The sequence below is a fragment of the Galeopterus variegatus genome, unplaced genomic scaffold (genome assembly GCF_000696425.1).
Source record: "Galeopterus variegatus unplaced genomic scaffold, G_variegatus-3.0.2 Scaffold3106, whole genome shotgun sequence".
Lineage (NCBI taxonomy): Eukaryota > Metazoa > Chordata > Mammalia > Dermoptera > Cynocephalidae > Galeopterus > Galeopterus variegatus.
The window spans coordinates 87,821-97,701 of record NW_007729217.1 but is presented as its reverse complement, the minus strand read 5'-3'; the positions used below and the strand labels follow the sequence as shown (position 1 = coordinate 97,701).

The following is a 9,881-nucleotide window of genomic DNA, read 5'->3' as shown; positions in this document are numbered from 1 at the left end:
CAGTGTTGCCCCCGTACCGGACCGGGGACCGGCAACGGGATCGCAACCCTCGGTGTTGCTCCCGTGCCTCGCTCAGCCAGTGAGCGGGAACCGGTCTGTACGTGGGATCCGAACCCTCAGGCGGGAGCGCCGCCGCACTTCCCAAGCGGCGCACTATCCAGTGCGCCACCGGGCCGGCCCAGAATTAAATTCTTTTGTAGGCTAGTTCCTCTGGCATCAGAGGCCCTTTAAGTGACAAAGAAATCAAGCAAAACCTAAACTCAACCAAATGCCTGAGTTGGAATATCAATTATCTTCCTTTTGAAACAATCAAAAAATCGTAATTCCTAGAAGGAACTATAAGCTAAAGATTTTTTTATTGGCACAGACATTTGTGCCAAGTCTCTTCAAGTTTTCCCCAGCTGTGTGGTCTGGCTTTTCCAGCAGCATGTAGAATAGGAGGACTCTGGGGTTGGCGAAGTACTTAGAGGAGGAGAAATGTGGTCTGGCTGGGAGTGGGCAGCAGTTGGAATGGGCAAGAGGGAAGACATTCCAGATCACATAAAACTTGGCAAGACAATTTTGACTGCCAGCAAAGAAACCTGACTCACTCCATCCACACAAGCTTTAACCCTCTGTAGGAAGACGCATGCAAGTTTCGCCAATGATTTTGCTTGTTTTGTTCACAGGGGTATCTCTAGGCCCAGAATAGCACTGATACATACTAGACACTCAATAAATATCCATCAATTTAGATGAATGATTGACACAGGCAAACATATTTATCAGGGGATGGTTTTGTAATATTTTGTCTATCCTTAGCAGCCACTGTATTGAGTATGAGCAAGGACTGAATGTCACCTTTGTAACAGTTCATGAGCAGCAAAACAGGTTTTTAGTGACTAACGAGAGCCCAGAATAAAGGCGCTTACCATCAGATGGGAAACTCATATGCTGTGTCACTCATAATTTAACTCACTGGAGGTGATGCTCCAGTGACAGGCCACTATTGACATTACTGGGAAACCACCCTTCAGATTCACCAGGGAGCCAGCAGTATCAAGAACCACAGGACTGAAAGCATTACCCGTCCCTGGAGTAAAGGACTTCTTACCTTCCTCCTTTAAGCGGAGCTCTGTTTTCATCAACCACTCCCGTGCATCCCTGACCGACAGGATCAGAATGTTGACCAGCCGAGTCATCGCTGCCTCTGCTACAGAAAGAACAGGGTGAGTGAAGAGGCAGCTTCAGGGACTAGCACACCTAGTACTAGAGCCAAAGCTGCACCTCCAAGAACTAGTCTTCACTTGTGCTTACTCTGCAGAGATCCCTCCTTACAAGGGTAAGGACCCAAAGCCAACTTCTGCTGTCACAAACATAGACTACAATTAAATACCAGCTTGACACCAATACCGTGTGCCTGTAGAGACTGCCAACAGTAAACCTTTCAAGGAAGCTTGTGTTCAAAATGTTATTAAACCTTAAACTGGAGAAAGTGTCTGGATTATAGAATGTTTTTAAATATGTAATTTCACTAATTTTATACATAACTTCCATTCAGTGTTGCTAAGAAATAACTAATAAGGAAGCTGGGGAAAATCTGATTCAAAGACCACATAAGAATTCTTATTATTTAAAGATTCACACTGCGTATGACTTAAGGAGCCTCCTAAAAGAAATAGATCAGCTATATACTTCCAGATCTTAGTCAAGGGTCTGGCACATAGCAGGTACTCAAGAAATGATCACTGAATGAATGAATATGGAGAACCTTCACAAGTTTTCTCAAGATTTTAAACATTCTCTATCTTCTCTTTAGAATTAGTCAGCAAACCATTTTCTCATTTGTGGTGGCCAGAGAAACCATCCCCGCCAAAGATAAACACAAATTTTTGATTGGGGAAGGTGTGGTCCAAATAATGTGGTTTTTCTGTAATTTGAGAATACACATTCCTCAAATGTATATCTGCTAATGCCAACACTCCATCATCCCCAAGCCAGACGTCACTACAAAAGACTAAACTTTGAGAAGCGTTCGCAAAGCCTGGGTCTAACAATATCTAGGCCCCCATCTCAGCGGGCCCTTACCGCCAGCCCAGGCCTTCCGCCTGTAGAGGTCCTCCACCATATCCAAAACTCTCTTGATGTGCTCCTGGACTTTCCTCTGCAGCATGTGGCTGTGCTCTTCAGAGCCTAGGTGACTACGGATCCACATGCTCTGCTCGATGTCCTGCACCACCAGCTTTCCTTCGTCAATGGCTGGGTCCACCTTCTCATGGAAAAATTCCGAGTATTTCTGATAGGCCACTTGCTGCCTCTGGTGGCTGTCTAGGCAGATGTGCTGCTCATAAGATTCGCTGTTCCTCTCCAGGCACTCCTTCCCTTCCAGCTCAGCCCTGAAAAGGACCACAGCCTCTGAAGCAGCTCCCTCAAATGTTTTGCTGGGGCTGAAATAGCTCTCAGGGCTGCGGGTGAACTTCACTCCACACAGGTCGCACTGGGTCCTGTCCACATCAGCCTTTTTGAAGTTTCCAGCCCCAGGTTCTCGGGCCTCCTCCCTGAGGTGCTCCACCTGCGTGCTCACTCTTCTCCTCCAGCTGATGCACAGAGACACCACCAGGCATGCTCTCCTCAGCTTCCGCTGGATAGAAGCCTTCCGCTGCTTTTGGGAAAGAATGGCGGCCAGGAGGTGGTCTCGTTCTTCTAATGCCAGCTCATCTGTCTCTTCCTGACCAAACTCACACTCAGGTTCAGCAAAGTGGTCCACAGGGTCCACACAGATCAAGCGGTTTAGTTTGACCTCCTCATGATAGAGGCCACGGACCACAGACCCCTTGGTGTGCACACTGTCCCATCGCCAGTGGCAGTCCATCAGGTACTCTTCATCCCGCTCAAAGAGCAGGTCCTGTAGCGCCTCAGCCACGGACTTCACGTTGGCTGCCATCAACACCCGCCTCACCACCTTCAGGAGCCTCTCGGGAACCTGGTTGGGGGAGTCCATGCTCATGAGCTGCAGCCTGGTCTCGAGCTCCTGGAAGTGGCGGTAGAGAAGAGGCTTGCAGTATGGCTGCAGGACTTCCTTGGCATTCACTAGCATCACCAGGCACAGCACCAGTGTCCTCTCAGCCTCACCTGAGACCACATAATCTATTTCACTGAAGGCATCAAGCAGGACATTGAAGTTCACATTCTCATAGCCACATAGCACCTTGACAAGGTAGGAGAGGTGGAACCGGAAATCCTGAATAGCTCTTGTCACGTCTTTCGGTTTGTATTCTTGAATGATGGAGAACACATCCCCAAGCTCCTTGTCCTTCCTGCTGAACAGGAACTCCCAGTAGTGCAAGAGAGCAATGTAGCTCTTGGGGAGGCACAGGATGGCGTTCTTCCAGAGGCGGGCCAGCACCACCCCGCAGTGGACAAACTGGAACTCCAGCAGGGCCACTGTGCTTCCAATGCTGGGGATGAGCGGTTCTTTGCACCTCTTGACAAGGACATTCATGAAACGGAAAAAGAGCCTCTTGTAGTCTTCTGGGTTCCTGTACACATAGAACTGGTCAATGCAATTCTCTAGCAGCCGGATGAAGCACAGGTGGGTCTTTTCCATACTCTCATCATCTTTGTTGGGCACCAGCATACCAAATTTCCCTTCTATTCCTTTCATCTTGCTGCCTCTCCCACTGCCCCTTTCCTCTTTTTCAGACTCTAGAGCTTTGAGTTCCCTGTTGTAGTTGTCTTCCTCCTGGTGGAGCAGCTTTTCAAACTCCTCCGGGTAGTTGGAGGAGAGAAGAAAAGCCTGCATGGCACTCAGCCACAGGTCTGTGGATTCCCGGCGGGTGCGTGCCCTTTCATTTTGAAACAGAAAGTGGATGTACTCTTTCAAAGCAAACCTGTAGAATCGGAAGGATTTGTAATTTGGTTTGAGAATTTCTTTGCATGCCATGGGGTTTTCTGACAACACTCTCTGATGGAAATGCTTAGGGAAGAGGACATTCAGAAAGGATTTGCAAAGACCGTACATATCTGTCGATAAAATATAATCAATTTCTTCAAGTTCTTCAGCTAAGATTTTAGGGAATACTTTTTTGGCTTCCAAAAGCAATCCGTTGATTGCCACCAGGTGCATTTTCGACTGAACCAAACACTTGGCCTCACAACGCCGCAGAGGCCTGTGAAAGTCTTCACAGTTTTCATCATCACATTTTAAGCCTACAATAAATCTCATGCAGACCCCTGGGTAGGTCTTCCCAAACAGGCTTTGTGTGATCTGACACAGCCTATTCAGAAGGTGTTTGTTTAGGGCTAATTTCACCTGGTCGGTCATTACCAAGAAATGGTCTTTTGTTTTCTTTTCTCTCAAGTTCAAATCCAAGTCAACAATTATTCTTAATATGGGTCCAGGGTCATTCTGAGCTATCTGGCAATACTTGGCATCCACCTGGGAAATCCCAAAAAACTCAAAGCAAGACTTGACCATTTCTTTCTCAGCATTGTTAGTCACTCTTTTGAGGGCCCGGACAAGATTGAGGAGGACTTCCAAGCCCCCTGGAGCCAAGGCCAGAACCTTCTCAGGCTCAGCCTCACACTGGCTGGCTGCTTCATAGAGCGCTTCCACCACTCCAGCTGAGTGGTTGAGTGTGTCAAACTTGAGGAAGGCATCCTTGAGCTTCTGAAAGTCTCTCAGGATTACCCCCTGCAGGAAGTGGGCCTCGGCAATGCCAGGCAACTGGCTGGTTTGATAGCAGAGATCAAGTGCTTCTCTCAGAATGGCCTTGGTATGTTCTATGTCGGAATCCCTGGCCACGTTGAGGCGGGCAGCCCCGAGCAGACATGAGGCCTGGAAGTCCTTGTCGGCAGTGAGCCTGGCAGCCTCCAGGAGGCAGCCGTGTTGCTTCATCAACAGGGCAGCCTCTTCTCGTCGACCTTCCCTGTTCAGCAGGTCTGCAGCTTCTGCTATGCATTTCCGAGACTTCAGGAACACCAGCTGGTCTTCTATGTCTAGCTTTGAGAGGACAGCCATCATTTCTTTGATCTTATTTGCACTCAGGTACTTTGCTGCGGCTTCCAAGTAAAACTGACTGGCAGAATAGGAGAGCTTAGAAATGGGAAGGGTCTTGGTCTTTAGCATTTCTTCATATCTGCAAAGACAAAGGTTGCAAATGCCAACTTATTATCACCCAGTCAATACAAATTTCCTCCATACTAGCCAGCCACACACACACAAAATTCCCTCTAAAATATAGCACAGAGCAACTTGAATAAAATTCTCACATGTAGATATTGCAAAATAGGACCTAAATTTATCAAGCATTTGAACTTTTTATAAATGTTTCATTTTACCCTGTTATCAGTAAAATCATAATACATTCTTTTTCAAAAATATCAGGTATTAGTGTGCTTAATTGATGAAATATAGTAGAGTTGCAACTCAAACAAATGGGAGTTAAGTTTGAAAGTCAATCTATAGGGCAAAATTTATGCATAGTCAAAATTATCCTTGAAAAAAATCCCTTCAGCTTTCTTAAAAGCATTTCAGGTATAAAACCCTGTTCAGTTTGATTATGTGATTAACGATAAAGGATGAAATGGGTTGTATACACATCAGCAATTACATTAGTCTTCCCCTTATTATCCAGCTTGTGACCCTTCTCATTTGTATGTGGTTGGATTTGTGTGAGATTAATGAAGCTCTGAAGGACTCCCCTTTATCTTGCTGATCAAAGTCAGTATATACTGTTATATACATACTCATGACACACCCTTTATCTTCTTCAACCCCCTCTGTTCATGACACTGTGTCAGAGCTTATAAAGCTCTGGAATGGAATGGAAAACAGAGTCCTGCTCTCAAGGAGCTCCCAGCACCCAGGCCACTACTTAAGTGGAAGGAGGGCACATGGTCAAACCACCTCAGAAGCAGCATGATAACACCACCAAGGGCAAGCTGTCCCCACAGAGAGAGGGAGGAAGGAAGGGAGATAGGAGAGAATAAAACCACCTACTTTTCCACTGCAATAGCAGCTTCTTCAAAAAGCTCCTCTTGGCAGTACATTTTGAGAGCTAGATCAAACTCCTGAATCTGCTCAAAGCATCTGAAAGCATCCTTGTAGCACTGGCTTCGTTTATAGAAATAGGCAGCATCTCTTATCTAGGACAGAGTAGAATTTTACTTTTATTTAGAGTATGCACAACATAACCTTTTAATCTTAAAAATAAACTAATACCATGAATAAAAAACAAGATAGTCACATATCTGTTATTTGTTAGAATCCAGTTAAAAACACTAAAATGTAGATAATATTAAGAAAACTCATTCTTTATAGGGAGAAAAATAAAGTTAAATCCCAACCTCACATCATACACTAAGGTAAGCTCCAGGTGGATGAAAGATCTAAATGTGGAAACTATTGAAGGAAATGCATGAAAATATCTCTGTGACCTTGCAGTAAATAAAGGCCTCGACAAAACCCAAAACATACAAACTTCAGGAGAAAAACTGGTGGATTTGATTACACCAAACTGTTCAACAAAGGACACATGAAATAAAGTTAATAGGAACCAAATATTAACATCTACGTCTGCACTGTCCAACAGAAATTTCTGTAAAGGTGGAAATGTTCTATATCTGTGCTATCCAATCTGCTAGCCACTAGCCACATCAGAATATTGAGCCCTTGAAATGTAGGTAGTACAACCAGGAAATTTAATTGTTTTACTTTATTTTAATTAATTTAAATTTAAATAGCCACAAGTGGCTACTGACTACTGGACTGGACTGCAGGGGTGGGGGTGGGGGTTTCTGGAATATAAAAAAGATTCCTGCAACCATAAGAAAAAGACTTTCCTGGAAACACAACAGAAAACTAGGCAAGGGATATAAACTGACAGTTTGCAGTGGGGGAAACCTGAATGACTAACAAATAAATGAAAATGATCAACCTCACTAATAATCAAAGGAATGCAAATTAAAACCACAGTGAGATGTGGTTTGCAAAAATTAGAAAATCCGAATCTGCTGAAAATGTGGGGAACATGGAAACATCATGCACAAAATGGTATGACCATTTTAGAAAGCAAAGTGGACGTACTTATACTGAAATGAAGTCTATGCATATCCCTGGGGCCAGCAAACCTACTCCTAGCAATACATCTTGCAGAATGTCTGGCACAGGAATTTAAGGAGATGTGCTGTGTGTGGCAGCCAAAGTTAGCAGCAACCTGGACATTCATCACTAGGGAAGTGGGTAAATCAATGCAGAGAATGCCCACTCTGTAAAAACACCAGTGGTCAGAAACATGGCCAGATTTTAACACCATAGCAGCGGGTGGAAAAAGGAAAAAACAGAACAAGATGCCATTTAGATAAGCTGAAGTTATATATGTATAGAAGACACCACTATTTATTATTCAATAATGCATGCATTTGAAGACACATTAAATGTATTAGAATGGCTGACAATGAGAAGAGAATGGGAATGGAGACTGGCTGTGAAGAGGAAGAGGATGATTAAAATAAAATGCAATGGGGGTGGGTTTGTCATGAGTAGAAGAGTGTATTCAACTCCTCTTCTTCCCACACTTCCCATCCAGCCCATCAGCTAATCCTGTCAACTCCCAGGTATGACCCCATTCCACCATACTTACCACCAGTGTGGCAGAACAAGCCCCATCTTCTCAGCCTAAGCCGCTGCTAGACTCTCCTAACTGGCGTTTCTTCTCCTGCTCTTGCTGCCTTATAGACCTCTCAACAGAGCATCCATATAATTAGCTTCATGTCACTCCTCTAATGAAAACCTTCCACTGGATCCCCAACATGCTGTACACAGTCAGTCCTCACCATGACTGCCAGGCCCTACCTGGTCTGTTCCTGCCACCCTCTCCTTCACACCATACTCTGTCTGCCCTCCTCACTGTGCTCTCACCAAGCCGGCTTCCTGGCTGTTTTCCAAACTCACCAAAATGCTCTGACTTGGGGGTTTTTGCCTGTGAGGTTCTTGGCCTGTGATGCCATACAGCTGTTGTTCTCATAATTTATGCTCAAAAGTCAGCTCTCTGACCCCTCTGTCTAAAACAGCAACCCCTGACACCCTCTTTCCCCTTCCCATGCTTGACTCTTCTTAGCCCTTCGCCACTGACATCTTATATACTACCTGCTCACTTAGTTTTCTCTCTCTCACACTAGAACGGGAAGATCTGCAAAGGTGGAGGCCTCTGCTCTGTTACCTGCTGGTCATCCAGCACCCACAGTGCCTGGCACAGAAAAGGGGTCTACCTGTTTGTGGAATATTTAATTTCATAACTCTACTTGCTGCACCCAAGGTCCAAAGAGAAAAAAAATCAAAGTGAGACAAAATATATGTGCCAGGCCCTCTAAAAAAAATCTTAGCTGGGTGATACTTAATGAGACAAACTACACGAAGTGCTAAAATAAAAACAAGATTCAGGTGCAAGTTGCTTCCATGTCCAGAGACCTCACAGATCAGGGAGCTCCTAGACCAATCTCAGCTACATCATAAAACCCCATACCCGCTACATCTAACCACCCTGTCTCTTTTCCTCTCTTTGACAGTGATGATTACTCAGAAGAAAAATCCCTGTGTGTGAGTTAAGGTCCCATTAGGTGCCATTATGTGCCCAATTCAAGGGAGAGAGGAGAGGCGTGGCTCTAAGCAGCAGCTCCCCACTCTGGCCTCCTCTGCTCTGAGAGGACGCCCCACCTGCCATCCAGAGCAATGGCCTAGAGAGGTTTCCAGGGAAACCAAGCTGCTCTCCAGAGAGAGGTGGAAAGCAGGCAAGCTGCGGGAATCCCTGAAAGGAAATCTTATACACCCACAGCACCTGCACTAGCATTTCTTCCTAGGAGTAGCACACATTGGGGGCTGGGAACAAGCAGGTGATTTGCCCTGAGGATTCAGGCGAAGGTTGCTGCCAAGCTGCTCAGCTTGAACTTTGCCTGTCAATTTAGGTGATATGACCACAAGAAGTCTGACGCTGCCTAAGGGCTGAACACCCTTTTAGGGAGGGGCCTGAGTGAGGAAAGAAACCAGACTCTCCTACCTAGGGTTTAGAGCTGCCAGGATATACTGGTGAGAGAAGGTAAATGAAGCTGCATCTAGGGGCCAAGTCTGTGGAAGTGGAAGGAAAGAAGGAACACTGTGCTTCCAGGAGCAGGATGGCCTCCACATTTTGAAGGTGCTAAAGTCCTGGAGGAGGGAGCACGGGCTACACTTAGAAGGGATTCCTGGTCTCCCTCCACCCCACTTTCTGAGACATAGCTTGGTGGCCTAGGGGGACAGGGTGGGTAAGAGGACAAGGGGTCTCTGGCTCAGTCATGGCAGGCACTGGTAGGCAAAAAGGGGAAAGCAACAGACTTATCCCTGTCGCCTGTAGTCACTGATCAGGGTCCAAGTGGTGGCACTGAAAATTGGAGGGCAGGGGCTAAGGAACTTGGAGAGGTTAAAAACTGTTCTAGTTCCTGGAATCTAGGACCCAAACTTCCACCCACACTGAAACATCTTCTCCAGTATCCCTATTCCATACCCATCTCCCACATCCTACAAGTCACATCCCATAATAAGCATGCAGTAAGGTAGGTAGCATCAGGAGAGCCTTATCCTCTTTGAGACTATCTTGAGGTCACACTTCAAACTTCCTGCTAGGTCCTACTCCCACCCCTCCCAATGCACAGGGTGCTCTGAGGATCTGGAAACCCGCCTTCCTACTAGAGGGCCATAAAACCTGACATAGGAAGAAATGCAACAGCCTAGAGCCAGACACTCTCAAGCATGGCTTCTCCAACTCCCTGTAGTGAAGAGCCAGATTGTTTTATATTTCCAGTCCATTACAACTGATACATTAAAAATGAATCACTAAGAAAATGGTCACCACTTGGATGTCACAGCA

General features: G+C 45.8%; 1 protein-coding gene across 1 annotated transcript in view; it reads right to left on the bottom strand.

Moving 5' to 3' along the window:
• Nucleotides 1-9,881, bottom strand: part of TRANK1 (tetratricopeptide repeat and ankyrin repeat containing 1) — a 77,903-nt gene that overhangs the window by 2,223 nt on the left and 65,799 nt on the right. Inside the window, exons 20-22 of the mRNA XM_008583968.1 lie at nucleotides 5,981-6,126; nucleotides 2,068-5,117; nucleotides 1,094-1,192 (exon numbers count right to left, since the gene is read on the bottom strand). Coding sequence (XP_008582190.1) covers nucleotides 1,094-1,192; nucleotides 2,068-5,117; nucleotides 5,981-6,126 — 3,295 coding nt within the window. The remainder of the gene's footprint in view (nucleotides 1-1,093; nucleotides 1,193-2,067; nucleotides 5,118-5,980; nucleotides 6,127-9,881) is intronic.